The 16,817-nt window shown below is 37.2% G+C and overlaps 1 protein-coding gene across 2 annotated transcripts in view; it reads left to right on the forward strand.

Annotated features, from left to right (window-relative positions):
• kat6b (K(lysine) acetyltransferase 6B) overlaps positions 1–16,817 on the forward strand; it is a 216,197-nt gene that overhangs the window by 148,346 nt on the left and 51,034 nt on the right. For both annotated transcript variants that reach the window (XM_043678896.2, XM_043678897.2), the window contains exons 9-11: positions 10,725–10,840; positions 12,969–13,110; positions 15,023–15,184. In XM_043678896.2, the coding sequence (XP_043534831.2) occupies positions 10,725–10,840; positions 12,969–13,110; positions 15,023–15,184 (420 nt within the window). The remainder of the gene's footprint in view (positions 1–10,724; positions 10,841–12,968; positions 13,111–15,022; positions 15,185–16,817) is intronic.

Here is a 16,817-nt window from a genome sequence, read left to right on the forward strand (position 1 = left end):
GGATGACTGGAGAAATTGAGGTTTTGGTCAAGAAAAAAAGGAAACATGCCAGGCACAGACAGCAGAGATCAAGTGAATCTTTAGAAGAGTTTTCAGGCAGTAGGAGTATACTTAAGAGAGAAATCAGGAGGGCAAAAGAGGACACAAGATAGCTTTGGCAAATAGGGTTAAGGAGAATCCAAAGGGATTTTATAGAACAAAGAAAATTTACAGCCCAGGAACAGGCCCTTCGGCACGATCTCTCCCGCACAAAACCATGTTGCCTATCACTGATTAGCCCATTCTTTTCTAAATATAGGCACCTCACCTGTATTCAAGGATGCCACAAAGATATCTGTCAGGGCCCCAGATATTTCCCCTCTCTTCTCTCTCAACAACCTGGGATAGATCCCATCCGGTCCTGGGGATTTGTCCACCTTAATAACCTCTAGCCTACCCAACACATCTTCCCTACTTATGCCAATGTGATCCAGACTAATCAAACTTCTGTCTCTAATCTCAAGATTCATCATGTTCCTCTCCTCTGTGAACACTGATGCAAAGTAATCATTCAGAATCGCACCCATTCTCTTAGGTTTGACACACAGCCTTCCTTCATTATCCTTTAGTGGACCAATCCTTTTCCTAGTTATCCACTTCTTATATGAGAATAAAATGCTTTGGGATTCTCCTTAATTCTGCTTGCTAAAGCTGTTTCATGAACCCTTTAGCCCGCTTGATTCCTTGTTTAAGACTTGTCCTACTCTTCTGATATTCCTCCAGGGCCCATTCTGTTCTTAGCTGCCTCGACCTTATGTACGCTTCCCTTTTCCTGTTGGTTAGTCGTACAATTTCTCCTATCATCTACGGTTAACGAATCTTGCCCTTCCTATCCTTTGCCTTCAACGGGACATCACTATCCTGCAGTATCTTTAATCTATCTTTGGAAGCCTCCCACATCTCAAATGTGGACTTCCCTTCAAATAGCTGTGTCCAATCCACATTTCTGAGCGCCTGCCTAATTTTGATATAATTGGCCTTGGCCCAGTTTAGTACTCTTCCCTTAGGACCACTCTTCTTTATCTACGAGTATTCTAAAATTTACAGAATTGTGGTCATTGTTCCCAAAGTAATCCCCCACCACAACTTCTACCACCTGCCCTGGCTCGTTTCCCAGTACCAGGTCCAGTATGGCCCTTTCCCTCATCGGACTATTGACATACTGCTCTAGAAAACTCTCCTGAACACTTCTTACAAATTCTACCCCATCCAGACTTCTGACGCTAAGTGTATCCCTTAAGTACATTAAGGACAAAAGGGTAACTAGGGAGGGAATAGGACCTCTCCAAGATCAGCAAGGCAGCCTATGTGTGGAATCGCAGGAGATGGGGGAGATACTAAACAAGTATTTCGCATTAGTGTTTAATGTGGAGAAGGACATGAAAGATATAGAATGTGAGGAAATAGATGGTGACTTCTTGAAAAATGTCCATATTACAGAGGAAGAGGTGCTGGATGTCTTAAAATGCGTAAAGGTGGATAAATTCCTAGGACCTGATCGGGTGTACCCTAGAAATCTGTGGGAAGCTAGAGAAGTAATTGCTGGGCCTCTTGCTGAGATATTTGTATCATCAATAGTCACAGGTGAGGTGCTGGAAGACTGGAAGTTGGCTAATGTGGTGCCATTATGTAAGAAAGGTAGTAAAGAACCATAGACTGGTGAGCCTGACATCGGTGGTGGGCAAATTGTTGGAGGAATCCTGAGGGACAGGATTTACATGTATTTGAAAAGGTAAGGACTGATTAGGGATAATCAACTTGGCTTTGTGCTTGGAAAATCATGAGTCACTAAGTTGATTGAGTTTTTTGAAGAAGTACTGAAGAGGATTGATGAGGGCAGAGTAGTGGACGTTATCTGTATGAACTTCAGTAAGGCATTCAACAACCGTTCCTCATGCTTGAGTGGTTAGCAAGGTGAGATCACATGGAATACAGGGATAACTAGCCATTTTGATACAGAACTAGCTTGAAGGTAGAAGACAGGGTGGTGATGGAGGGTTGCTTTGCAGACTGGAAGCCTGTGACCAGTGGTGTGTAATAAGGATCTGTGCTAGGTCCATTGCTTTTTGTCATTTATATAATGTGATTTGGATGTGAGCACAAGATGTATAGTTAGTAAGTTTGCAGATGACACCAAAATTGGAGGGATAGTGGACATCGAAGAAGGTTACCTCAGAGTACAATGGGATCTTGATCAGATGGGCCAATGAGCCAAAGAATGACAGATGAAGTTTAATTTAGATAAATGTGAGGTGCTGCATTTTGGAAAGGCAAATCAGGGCAGGACTTATAGACTTAATGGTGAGGTCCTGGGGAGTGTTGCTGAACAAAGAGACCTTGGTGTGCAGGCTCATAATTCCTTGAAAGTGAAGTCGCAGGTGGATAGGATAGTGAAGAAGGCATTTGGTATGCTTTCCTTTATTGGTCAGAGCACTGAGTATCGGAGTTGAGAGGTCATGTTGCGACTGTATATTGATTAGGCCACTTTTGGAATATTGTGTGCAGTCAAATGAGATTGGGAGGATAATTGGGCATACTGTAACATTGGCAAAATAGATACAACATTGGATGTATTTAATATCTGTGTTATGCCCAACAAAGAAACTCTGAGCTATTTTTATGAAGAAAAATAAAATCATCTTTTTTCTGTATTTTTAATTATGGATTTAAGGGGAAACGGTCTGCTTTAAAACCAAGGACTGTGGATGGAATTGCTACATTTTTCTTTAACAAAACAAATTACTGAAACTCATTGTGTGAGGTGTTTACACTGCTGTTTTGTTCAAGCATGGAGGATGTGTTTGTAGATGGCATGGCGGAGTTTGTGTACAGAGTGCGATTTGGCTTGCAGCAAGTAGCTGATTGGTTTGTGCACTCCAGACCAGTGATGGATGCCAAAGGTTATCACCCTGACAACTCAGTGCTTCCAGAGACAGCTGAGCAGCTTGTGTGTGTGAAGATACCAGAAGACGTCTTCAGACTGCTGAAAGAGTAGGTTGTTAGTCGGTCGGTTGATTGGTTGATCTCAACAGTAAAGGTGCCTGAAGAAAGCCATTTGCTGTAAGATGTTGCCTTTAACCAGTATCGAAGAGACTTTTGCAGTTAGTGTACCAATTACCCTGTGCCTCCTTTAAAGAAGCAAAACAATTAAAGAAAGAGGACACAAAGGACAGAAAACCCTGGCAAGTCATCGAGTCCTATATCACGGAGACAGGCCCTTTGGCCCAAACGAGCCCATGGCCACCGAGTCGTCCATCCACGCTAACCCCATTTCCCTGCACTTGGCCCATGTCCTTCTAAACCTTTTCTATCCATGTGATTGTTCAAATGCCTTTTAAATGTTGTTAATGTATCCACCTCAACCACTTTTGCTGGCAGCTCATTCCATAGACGTACCACTCTCTGTATAAAAAAAAGTTGCCTCTCAGATTCCCTTATATTCCTTCCCCTCTAACCTTAAACTGATGCCCTCTCGTCATTGATTCCCCAACACTTGGAAAAAGACTGAGTGCATTCACCCTATTCATGCCTCTAATGAAGCTGAAAGGGAATAAATGAACATACTCTTTCGACTGGTGCTTTGTCCTTCCACTCAGAAAACCAATGTTTTGTTCTTTGTTGGTTTTGTGTGTGTGTGTGTGTGTGTGTGTGTGTGTGTGTGTGTGTGTGTGTGTGTGTGTGTGTGTGTGTGTGTGTGTGTGTGTGTGTGTGTGTGTGTGTGTCTCTCTCTCTCTCGAGGTTTTAAATGAAGGATTAAATTTTTATTCATTATGTTATTTGCTGTTTATTTGTCATTAGAATATGCTTTTTTCAAAAAAGTTCTTGTTAAACACAGGAATCTAGTTAGTATTTTCTGTTAACTTGATTCCAACAGACAAGTAAATTGAGGCATTTGCATGATTTAATAACATTATTAACTCTTGGAGTGACCTCAGAAGTACTGGGGCTTGAGAATCAATGCAGTCTCCCAAATCTCCTTATGAAATATCCAGTAATCTTCTGCCAAAGATAGCTTTGTACAATTCAGTGTGCTGATCTTTTAATCCAGTAGTTTTTTTGATTCATGATGTGAAACTGCTGCTGAAGACACATCAGTTTCTATACACTAAGCAAGTATATAACTGCAAACTATTTTACCATTTTATCATCTATAAATCCCTGTAACTGCAGCAAGTATTTTGATTTTCTTTCGTGAAAACTGACAGATTTAGTGATCATATTTTCTGCTTGTGAGTTTGTAAGCCTGGTACTGTTGCAAGAGTTGCTCCAAGCACTGTTAATTGCTTTGTCACAGTTTCAGTGCATGATAACAACATCATCTTTTCTGTGCATTGCCAACTCCTTTTTTTTATATATATATATATATATATATATATAAGCTAATGAATGTCAGTTTCACTCCATTGACCGGGGGAGCATGAGATGATGCAGCTGGGAATGTCCAATGAGGCAAAAGAAAACACAATAAATTGGTTTGGAGATGCCGGTGTTGGAGTGGGGTGTACAAAGTTAAAAATCACACAACACTAGGTTATAGTCCAATTAAACCTGTTGGACTATAACCTAGTGTTGTGTGATTTTTAACAATAAATTGGGAGTGTGCAAAGGTATAGAGAAAGTGAGGTCCTAGGAATGAATGCCCACAGATTCATGAAGGTAGCAGTCCGTGCTGCTATAGTTAAGATATAACTCAGGAGGGCATGCTAGGAGCAGCACCAGAAAAACCTAAAAATGAGGAGTCAATCTCATGAAGCTCCAGCTCTGGCTCCCTGCATGTTGAACACTGGTAGATGCAAACAATAGGTGGGGCTAAGTAATCTCACAGCCAGTTGATCAGATCTAAGCTCTGCATTCCTACCCCCGTCCTGTCATGGATGTGGTGGACAAGTAAAAAACTAACAAGACATAATGACTCTTCAAATATCCTCATCCTAAACAAGAGCAAGCCCACCACATAAGTGCAAAAAACTTGGATTCATCCTCTTCAAGTAATGATCCATCCTCTGCACTCTCCTGGTGTCCTCAGCATCACAGTTGCCAGTCTTCAACCAATTTGATTTACTGCACATGATATTAAAAAATAGCCGCAGACATCAGATACTGCAGGTAGTATGGGCCCTCAGAGCATTCTGGCAACACCGCTGAAGCCTCGTGCTCCAGAACCTGCCATAACCAAGCTGAGCTATTCCAGAACAGCTGCAACACTGCCATCTACCTAATTATGTGGAGTATTTCATTAAACTTGTGCCGAACCTTAATTTGGCTTCATTTAGAGTATTGTAAATATTTCTGAGCTCCTTTATTATAAAAAGGACATAGAAGCCTTGGAGATAATTTTTTTAAAAATTATAGATGGTGACATATACCGTATATACTTAAGTAACGGTCAGTTTCTTGTAAAGTCAACCTTGACTTCTAATCAAAAATCCAAACTCTCTGATTTCAGCAGTGAGCAGGTGGTAAGTACCATCTTACCATGGTACAGACTTGATAGAATCTTAGATTAGCACACTATTTTGAAAGTGACTGTTGAGTTCCATATATTGGTATATGTTAACATGTAATATCAGAGCTAATACCCACTGGTACATGCTGCATTTCTGCCAATCCCTCCACCTAAAATGGTAACAGACTATTGAGAAATAATGATAGGTACATATCACAGTTCACATTAAAGGCAGTGAGATTGCAGACCAAATAAGTAATTATGTAACAGCTGCAAGACTCAAGATTTTGGAGAAGAACTTAGACATTAAAGGAAGATTTCTACACAGCTTAGACAAGTGCCCAAGACCAGGAAAGCCTGGCATGTAGCTGAAATTGGAAGTCAAAGTTCAAAATGCATTGATGAAAATCACAAAACTGGTACATTAGATTCTCAAGATTTATAAAATGTTTGCCTTGAATCGAGCATGAAAATTAAACATTCCAGATTTAAAATTCAGTCCTGGATGCCATATTTATACTGTGACAAATGATCGAGATTTTACAATGTCTCCCAGCTGAACTTGAAGACAAGCTTATCATACTTCAGTTTAAAATCGAAGCTCAACAAACAAATGGATACAGATTTGCTTCTATTAGGAATGCAGATGAAACCTCCTTGAATTTTGACATGCCAACCTGTCAACCAGTGAGTATAGTTGGAGAGAAAGCTATATTAGAGAAGGCTACTGGCCATAAAAAGAATAGATTCATAGTTGCACTGTTGTTTATGTCACTGAAGCTTCACTGAATTATGCTAATTAGCAGAAAAAGCCTCCCAAATTAGCATTTCCCAAAGGAGTATTTCACAATAAAGGATGGATGGATGAGATGGCTTGCAAATAAACCTTTGAAAAGTTTGGAGATTTGGACTAGGAGATCATGTAAAGAAAAAAGGTCTTCACATTTGGTATATGTTCATATCATGCATTATTAATGCTGTTGCTGAAGTTAGTTTGGAAAACCATAGTATTGGAGTGATTTCCTTGTGCTTTAAGCAGCCTTGTATAACCATCGGATGTCTCAGTTGGAAAAAAAATCCTTCAAGGATAGAATGAGATAGAAATGGAATGACTGGATGACCAGAGCAAAAAGACCTTCAGTAAGGCACACTGAGTACAAGTTCTGATATTAACATCCTTTGTGAATGGATTGTAGAGGCTTGGTATGAAATCAGAATTAATATTGTCAAATCATTCAAGAATTATGGGACATCTAATGCATTTGATGGCACAGAATGTGATTATTTGTGGGATGATGTGGCCGATGACAACTTGATTATGTGATAATGTTGCTGATCCACATAATGATAGATTATTCAAGAAGCTGTTAACGTGTCTAGTGCCTGCTGTTGTCAGTAGGATTCCTTTTTATACCATGGACAAAACTGAATATTTATATAAATTTCTGTGGTTTTATAAATTAATTTAGTGTAGAATTTAATGCAATAATATTTTTGGCTCCTTTGCACAATTTTTTTGGGAGATGAGGTTAGTGGGAACATTTCCCAACCTGCAAACTTTGTGACAATGAATTGTTGGGAGTGAGTGGATTGCAACCTATGGAAAATGTTACTGATCGAAAAGTTGATCTGCTCCTTTTTGAGGAAAAAAATGTAGTCTTACAAACCCAACTTTTACACAAGTCTGTATGATAGTCAACCTTTGAAGCCTCAAAATCCCTCAAAATGGGGGATATACTTATCCATCAAATGTAAAACTCTCTGCACCCCACGCTTCCTTCCCCCATTTCTGAATTGGGACGTTACCATCTTTGTCGTTCATTATGTCTGCTCTGTCTGCATGTTTTTTGAATGCCAAACATCTTTGTAACATAGCCGATACCTTGAACCCAGAAGGGAAAACATCGACTTGTGTTGAGAAGCATTAAGGCTGACTGCTAACGCCATGTCATGGCTGAAACAGGGAGAAAACAATCTGCTTACTCACCAAGACTATTCAAAATCATGATCTTTGGAAATGGGAAAAGTTGTCTTTTACTTGAGGTTTTTGTGCCACAATATATGGCAGATGCATTTAAGAGGGAGTTGGACATACCCTTGTAGGAGAAAGGGATAGAAGGATTTATTAATTGGGTTAGATAAAGACGGATTAACAGAGGTTTGAGTTGAGGATGAACACCAGGAATTTATTGGGTTGAATGACCTGTTGATTTACTATCTATACCAGTGCATTACTGTGTACAGATGGTTCATACAATTAATTCCTAGAAGTGGACAATTCTGTTTACAGTGAGCTATTTTTATTTTGTTGTCTGGTGCTAACAATCTAATTTTCCCCAAGCACTCGTTCACTTACTTTAGTTAAACATTGCAAGTAAAAAGTCCTGAGTATGGCCTTAACCTGACTGACCTCTAGTTGAATGGACTAAATGTGCTGTGAGAAAGAAGTGGAAAAGATATTCTGTGGAAAGGTAGAGTTTTAAAGATTTACTACATGCACAATATATCTACGCATCATGTATGGAGCACAGTGTGGTGACATCCACTGCATCTGAATAAAGTATTGTGTTAGTTTCCAAAGCAACAAAAGCCAACAATTTTAAGGTTTTGTCATCAAAATAATTTACTATTATAGATTTGTTCAAAAAAAATAGTTTCTTTAATGATAATATTAGATATTGCAGCAAAGCTTTCAGATTAAACAAGCTTGGAACTGTTAAGACTGCACTTACAACAGAATTGAAATAAAATGACTGAAACTGCTAAAGACTTAAAAGTCAGTATTCTGAATTGATCAAGTCATTTTGTCTGCTTCCCTATCTGTTAATCTAAACGTGATACATAGCAATCAATTTTTCTTGCAGAGAAGTTAAAACACACAAATTTCTGTCATGATTCAAATTTATTACTTTCATTGTATTGAATGCATTTGTCCTGTCAGTCACGAATATTGGTTGCAGCATTTACTGGATGACTGCTCTGTTCTGTTTTTGGAAATGACTTTATGTAGTAAAATATTATTACCAAGACTTTGTTTCAGTATTATAATGAGATTTATTATTTATGCAATATGAATTTTCAGGCCAGGCGATTTACTTTCAGTTAGTCTAGAGAATAAATTATTCAGAAGTATTTTCAGAATAATTGCAATATTTATGTTGTTCTGAGAAAGCATAAAGAGTGCATGCTCTAAATGGAGAACATTTTAATTTGTAAAGGCTAGATATTCCATAACAACAAAGCTCACAAAGGCTAATGAAAAATTTGCCGAACAAGTTGTCAGCAATTTTATCTTTTTGATTAAACGCTAAATTTCCATTGAATCATTCATCAATGTCAATAATGTGCGGATGAATGGGATATTACATTCTCGCATTCAATTTTTTCAAAATCTATCTTAAATGGGAGCAGAGGACTTTGCAGTATTGAACAATATGAAAACATTTTGTGGAAGATTTTGTATTGGCTTAACTTTTGAAATTATAAACTTTTATTTGTATGATTTTGATCAAATTATCAAACTGCTAACTTCAGTGTTTAAAATAATCATAACTCCGTCCAAAATTCAGTGTACAAACATATGAAAGTAGCATGCAAATAAAGATCATGTAGTTCATCAAATCTGTCCCACACATTCTTGATGCTTGAAGCAATGTGGTTAGACATGGATTCTCCACAAGCAACTATAAAATTATTTGGTATTGAGAAAATAACCTTTAAACCACATGAGTTCGTACAAGGAGAAAATAGTATGTTCCATTTTATAATCAATAGTCTGTTCATAACACCGAAAAGCTTAATTGGAATTGGTTGTAAATCTATGGAGACGTTGTGGCATGGTGGCTCAGTGGTTAGCAGTGCTGCCTCACAGTGCCAGGGATCCGGGTTTGATTCCACCCTCCGACGACTTTCTGCATGGAGTTTGTCCATTTTCCCATGTCTGCATGAATTTATTCCAGGTGCTCCAGTTTCCTCCCAAGGATGTGTATATCATGTGGTTTGGTCATGCTAAATTGTCCATTGTGTCCAGGGATGTGCAGGCTGGGTGGATTAGCCATGGGAAGTGCAGGATTACAGGAATTAGGTGGGTCTGGGTTGAATGCTCTTTGGCGGATTGGTATGGACTCAGGCCAAATGGTGGGGATTCTGTGATTCTATTCTGTGATTACTCTATAATACTCTTTTGTAAAATATAACATGTGTTGTTGTCCAGCCCAAATGCATAAGACTTCATTTATCCCAATTAAATGCAAAATATGTTTACCAGATTTTAATTGTTTTCTTTGTCTATTTAAATGTACTTTCAAAAATGTATTTTCTCCGATATGAAATGCTTCAGTTTACATTTATCCTCCACAAAATTGTGGCTCATATCATTCCATACCTTTATCCAGAGTATCAACTCTGGTGTTAATGTTTTTCTGCCATTTCTTACATTCTGTCAAGTAATGTGATACTCTCTTCAAGTTCTCAGTCATACCGGATGCCAGTGTTGCTGTTATTGGTCCCAGATGATAAGCTGTTAGCATAATGGCTTCATTCCTTAAAGAGACAAGTGTAATCATTCTTTGATCCTAATATTATAAAAGTTTGTCTTTACCTTCTAGTGAAACTGCTTAGAATAGATTAAAAAGTGGGTCTTGCTTCCTATCTTCAATCTTTCTTTAGTGTACTATTGTAGAAAATATTGTGCTACAACATAAACAGAATTGGTCATGACATTTTACTGTCTTTGCATTGCTAAACATATGATAAATCAGTAGAATGAACTGTGACTAATTTCAGGACAAAAAGCAAACAAGCACTTACATAAGATAAATTGTGACCATGTTTTTCTAGCTCAAGAGGCAACAGTACTGGTTTTAATTGAAGTTCTGAAATGGAATTTTTAATACCTTAAATACCAGTACCACTGAGGAGCCACAACCACCTCTTATGATTATTTCTTTCGTGAAAAAAATACATTTTAGACTCAAATTTTCACTCCAAAATTAAGACTTCAAAACAGTATTTGTGTACAGACTGAGTTTGACATTAAAAGTGATGTACATAGATTTATAATGTTGACTAGGAATTTAGCATTTCAGGGAAGAATTGTAGCTGTTTTTGAATTGGTTAAATAAAACTTTCTGCATCACATTTGAATTAATGTTTCTATAAAAGTCAGACAATCATTGGAGATAAATTGGCTCATTTTGGATTTTTTTACAACTAATTAATTTATTTATTTATTCAACAGAAAACTGGAATTATCACTTCAGTCGATCCACATGGTCGATACCCATCTGTAATTGAATTTGGGAAATATGAAGTCCATACTTGGTATTCTTCACCATACCCACAAGAATATGCAAGGTAATATTCCAAGGAATATATTCTGTTGTCTAACCTTTGGATATTTGATTATTGATGACATCAGATTATTAATGCAACCTTTATTAACTACTTGTATTTACTTGAGAAAGCAAAGTGCACAGTATAGCTTCTAATGAGTTTCGTTGATTACACATACTTTAAATAATGCCAATTCTTCATTACACAGAGTCCACAATAATATCATTGTAATAATATACATTGAAGTGTGATTGACTTGCATAATGTTCACTTCACAAATGTGCTGAAATAGTTGAATGTAAATCAGCTTTGTACTTTAATGAAGTCAAATAGGAAGTTGCCAAACTGGACTGAAGTTCTATTGACTTGGTGATATGATAGGAAAATAGCAATATATTATAATATTTATCAAAAGGCCAGAGACTGACAGACTTATATTTTGTAGCATATTCAAAATCTCACCATGTGTGCTGTCTTCTAGCTATATTTAGGTGTCTGCACCATTTTGCTTTCTAAACTGTTGAAGATTTTGGTCAGTTAACAAAGTACAAAGAACAATTCTAAAATGAAGCACAGGGACTGCGCCACACCTTTTTTAAACAAGTTGAAATTTGTTTTCAGGTATCTGGGAATACCCATGACCTGGAATTACATACAGAATAAACCATTCTCCTCTTCTCGATCTCTCTACTCATGAGATGTGTTGATCTTGATAGAACAGTCTGCCAATGCTTAACGAGGCAAGCATAATAGAGATTATGCTATCTTGACTTCAAATGCTGCTTAGAGATTTATGAAGCAACAATTATAGGATCTTCAAAAACAGATCTCCACAAGTCTACTTGACAATTCGTTTGGTGCAGGTTCTATCGTGTCAACTGCTTAGGCAAAATAGGAAGACACCATGCTAATTTTAGTATTTATCATCTGGAATTTGACCTCTTCAAAAAAAAAATTGTTCATTGAAAGTGAGATCCTCCAAAACTTAGCACAGTACAGTTAGCCTTTTGGGAAGCGTAGAAAGAGCAACAAAAGTTCAGAAACACCACACAGTCTTAATAACACCAGCACAGAGCAAGGCCTTTACCTCGTAAAAGATTTCTTTATCTGAGAACTTTGTTCCCCATTTAGTGCAATGGAAGATTGCAATCGTTTTTAGAGCCTGACTCGAGGAAATAGTATGAGACCAATCTTTTTTAAATAAGTACAGATGATAAAATGATGGAAGAGACTAATACTTTAAATTTTGCGATAACAGCCTTAATGCACCACTTCTCAAGTTTAAACTTGTTTCTTTAGAAAAGGATAATGGTGGTAATTGAATTTGAGTCAACACTTGTCTTTTGAATAGGTGGTATATGGGTAGGCCTGCTGTCTTCCTAAACTGGGCACTTCAGATGATGTAGAAAACAGGACTTGATCTACTTTAATTTTTGTTTAACAAGATATTAACAGATATTGACAATCACAACATAAAACTTAAATTTTCGTTGCTTAGCTCAACATCCAAAAAGATCTAATAAAAGTTATTCAATGTGATACATGCTTAAAAATTCATCAGGATGATCGCAGAGTGTTGTGAAGAGAAATTTGAAGTTTTTGATATGGGAGGAGACTGTTCTGATGAAGATGTTGAAATTGTAAAGGATTGTGTTCAGATAAATAACAATCATTTCTGCATGTCAAAACATATTCTCGCTTTGGAATAATGAGAATAAGTTGAAACTGTTTCACAATCATTGTGTGCTGTCTTTCAAAAACTAAGAATGAAACTAACTTATAAAATGTTTGCAGTCTGCTCACCTTTTACTCCAGAGAACATTGAATACTGCAGATGCTGGAAATATGAAACAACACTGAGATTGCTGGAAAAGCTCAGCAAGTCTGGAAGCATTTGTGGAGGGAGAAACAGAATTTATGTTTCAAGCCCGGTATAACTCTCCTTAACCATTTCTGAAGAAGAGTCACATAGAGCTTGAAACATTAACTCTGTTTCTCTCTCCACAGATGCTGCCAGACTTGCTGAGTTTTTTCAGCATTCTCTGTTTGTTTCACCCCTCACTCCACCTGAGTTACTGTGCTGGCCAGTATTTGTTGATTTAGTGATTAAGAAACAGATATCAACAATTTTAAAAAATAACTTTTGCAGGCTACCAAAGTTATACCTGTGTGAATTTTGTCTGAAGTACATGAAAAGCCGGAACATTTTGCAGAGGCATACAAAGAAGTGTGGCTGGTACCATCCCCCTGCTAATGAAATATACCGAAAAAATGACTTGTCTGTCTTTGAGGTAGAGTGGATCTTAAATTTTGTCTTGCTGTTAATTTAATAAGCTGCACACTTATTCCCATTTGTAGTTTTTATTGTATGACAAACTATTCTAATAAAGGTAGTTATGGGATAATGTGCGTTTTGGCAGCATGATTTGGCTATAACGTCACTGAAGAATTAGGAACAGTATTTCCAAGAATGCTTCCCTCCATTTGCAATAGCACAATTCTAGCGGGGATCAATTCGCACACTTTGTTCTGCGCATGTGCCGATGTCATCGTCGTTCTGAGCATGCACCGATGTCCACACTCAAATCTCCACACCATCCTGTGCATGTGCAGGTGTCTGTGCCATTCTGAGCATGCACTGAGGTAAGCGCCGATCTGCGAATCCGAATTGCCGGTGCCGGTCTTCATGCTGTTCTGAACGTGCGCCAAGGTAAGCGCTGAAGTCTCTGCACCATTCTGTTCATGCACGTTGTTTGCGCCGATCTTTGTGCCATACTGCACATGCGCTGATGTCAGCTGCTGACAGAGCAGCATTCTATGACAGGTACTGTACAGAGAGCAGCTTTCCTACGTTTTTATAATGTACTGTGTTAAATTTACTTTTTGTTTCATTAATAAATATGATTTCGTTCAGGCTGTGCTTTACTTTGCATTAGACTTTTGGGAAATTTTAGAGCGATCGTGAGTGATTTTTTTGCTGTCTACCCCAACCCCACTTTGCCCATAGGCCCTATTATTTCTATTATGCGATGTTCACTGGAATGCAACTATGGCCTTAAAGGAGAACTGTCTGTATCAAATTAAAAGGAAGTTTGCTGTTGGTTAGTTGTACGTCTGTACGAATAGCATTTTGGCTATCACTGAAGCTATGATACAATCTGATTCTTAGTCAATTTACTTCACATGTGAGGAAGCCGTTAATCAAAATAAACTTGGAATACATTCAATAATTTACTTCCAACATCAGAGTGTTATGGTTATCAAAATTCTTTTTCAGTTTGAATGCCATCGAATTTGATTCATTCAGTAAGACTTTGTTATGCTTGTTATTAGTGTTGTTTCAAAGTTGAAACGAAGCAATGTAAAGTTGGAGCCCGAATTGACTCTGCAGAGCTGAATGAGACATCTCAAAGAAGGGAGTTTTATCTCACTTTGCTTTGGACTCACATGAAATGAAGCCTTTACTCCAGGCTTCCTTAACAAAATCTAGCACAGATTCAAAGTGACTGTATAAATGAGTTTGTAATGTAGATGTTCCCCAAGAGTATAGATTGTTTGAAACTACACGTTTCATCAGCACAAATTGGCCATAATGCGATTATTGAATTGTGGACGTTGTTTGGATAATGTGAGCTTTCTACTTAACGGGTATAGTGATTTTCTATTAACGAGCTTCTATGGTACAATTTTCTATAGCAGTTTTCCATTGCACGATTTTCTATAGTGTGAGGTTGCAGAGGAACACAACTGTCAAGTTATAGCAGAATGACCTGTATCCATTGAAAGGCTATAATTGGGCCTTACTTTTCGAGGGTAGCTTTCATTGAATACTGTTTGGTATTTTATTGACTTTGTAATGGAGCTACGTTTATGCTGTTCAAAACATTAAATTAGTTTTGTAGTTAAGTGACATGGCTTGTATGTAACTGTCTTATTTGTGTGAACTATAAATTAAATAACATCAAAAACAGTTTTCATATGCTGAATTGGGAAGTAATTTCTTCTGGTAGTTGCTGTGGACAGTGAAAATGATAATTATATGGGGTGGTGATAATTGTAGCAGCTTTGATATTTCAAGACTGCAGAAGAGTGCCATGGTGTATATCCATTGAAGGCTTTACTTAGTTACGCTTAAATAAGATTTAGCTCCTTCATATTGAATGTGAAAGGGAATGTGTTCATTACACTTCATTCTGTTCACAGGTTGATGGAAATATCAGTAAGATCTACTGCCAAAATCTCTGTCTATTGGCCAAGCTTTTCCTGGACCATAAAACACTTTACTATGATGTTGAACCGTTTCTTTTCTACGTGTTGACTAAAAATGATGAAAAGGGCTGTCATCTTGTTGGGTATTTTTCCAAGGTAAGTACTTCTGCTGTGAAACGTAGAGTAAACAACCTTTTGTTCCTTACTGATTTTGTATTTGCTTGAAAAGAGCACCCATACAATGTTACTCAAATAATTGATGTGATTCTACATTGTGTCTCTCCAATATTGATAACATTTAATCTTGTGTGATAGAGTGGTAATGCAAAATAACTGCTTTACCTGTCTAAGATTCAGTCATTTTCAATGCTTTCTTTCATGCTACAAGCATTAATATTCAAGGGAGAAACTGAGTTGTTGGGGTTACCTTGGAATCATCTGTAAATATTGACACATAGCTAGAGAATTCTTCTTCTAACTTTCAAAGCCAGTGTCAGTTAACCTGTATTTAAAAAGTGTTCTGTCATTGAAAGAAGTGTTTTACTAGTTATGCAGTGGCAAAACAGTGCAGTAGTAGATCAAAACTTTTATTGGCAGTTTTTGACAGTATAATTGGCAGTTTTTTTAGCTAGTGTGGATCTGTAGTGAGTGGAAATTATAACCAGAAGATACTAATTTAAGATGATTAACCAATGAAGCAATGATAACATAAAGTAAGTATTTTTTACACAGTGAGTAGTTTTGGTCGAGAATGTTTTGCCTTGGTATGGTGGAGGCAGATTCAACTGTGGTCTCCAGAAAAGAATTGGGTGGTTATTTGAAGCAAAAAAAATTGCATGGCTAGGAGAAAAAGGCAGGAGAGTGGATCCAGTAGCATTCTATGATTCTATAACACATGTCACTTTTAAAAGCATTGCATGTATACTGTTAATACCACTCGTACCTGAATGGGTCAAATATTAGGTCACTATTACGTTAATTTGTTCAAAGATAAGAAAAACCGAACAATCAGCATCCAGTGAACACGCAAGGATATCTATCAAGAAGCACCAAACTTCACAAAACTAACAATTGCTCTTTTTTTTTCTTAGCTATCAAACAGGAACTAGCAATTTCAGTATAACAAACAATCCAATCCAATCAGTCAGACATTTTGTCTTTCATTTGATAGCCATGTTGTTTCCTGAAAAAGATACAACCATCATTTGAAGTGCTAACATACCTTGTGCTCTCATGCCAGCAAACCTCCTGTACTTATTATTCTCAAATTTGCTATCTACTGTCTCCTTGAATATGATCAACTTCAGTGCTGCAATCCATCTTGTTCCAAACCTTAAGTGATTCACAAAATTATTGAATAAACTAATTAACAGAAAATCTGGGAAATCATGTAAATGAGTATAAGGGCCCTGCTGAAATTGTTTAAATGTTCTTTTTCCTGTATTGCATAATTGTAGTATCAGAAACTGTTCTCGTTCCTGTGTAAGGGGATCTGTATAACTGTATCAATATAAATGAGGTGGTTGGGAAGGGTTCCACAATCACAACTGGAGGAGACACAAATGAAACAGAAATTTATCCTGTACGGAGAATCCAAGACAATAGATTAAGTACTATAAAAGATTACCTAACTTGTGTTTGTATGAATATAAGGAAGAAAGTGAGTTTACTGTGGTATTCAGTCAAAGGAAATAAATATGAGTAATGTATTTTGAATAATAGTTTTACTAACTTGTTCTTGTTAGTCAACAAAAGTACCTGCTAGTGTTTTTCACAGGTCTGCATATTA

This window comes from Chiloscyllium plagiosum, unplaced genomic scaffold (assembly GCF_037043375.1).
Source record: "Chiloscyllium plagiosum isolate Xiang-an unplaced genomic scaffold, Cpla_swu_hap1 HiC_scaffold_43, whole genome shotgun sequence".
NCBI lineage: Eukaryota > Metazoa > Chordata > Chondrichthyes > Orectolobiformes > Hemiscylliidae > Chiloscyllium > Chiloscyllium plagiosum.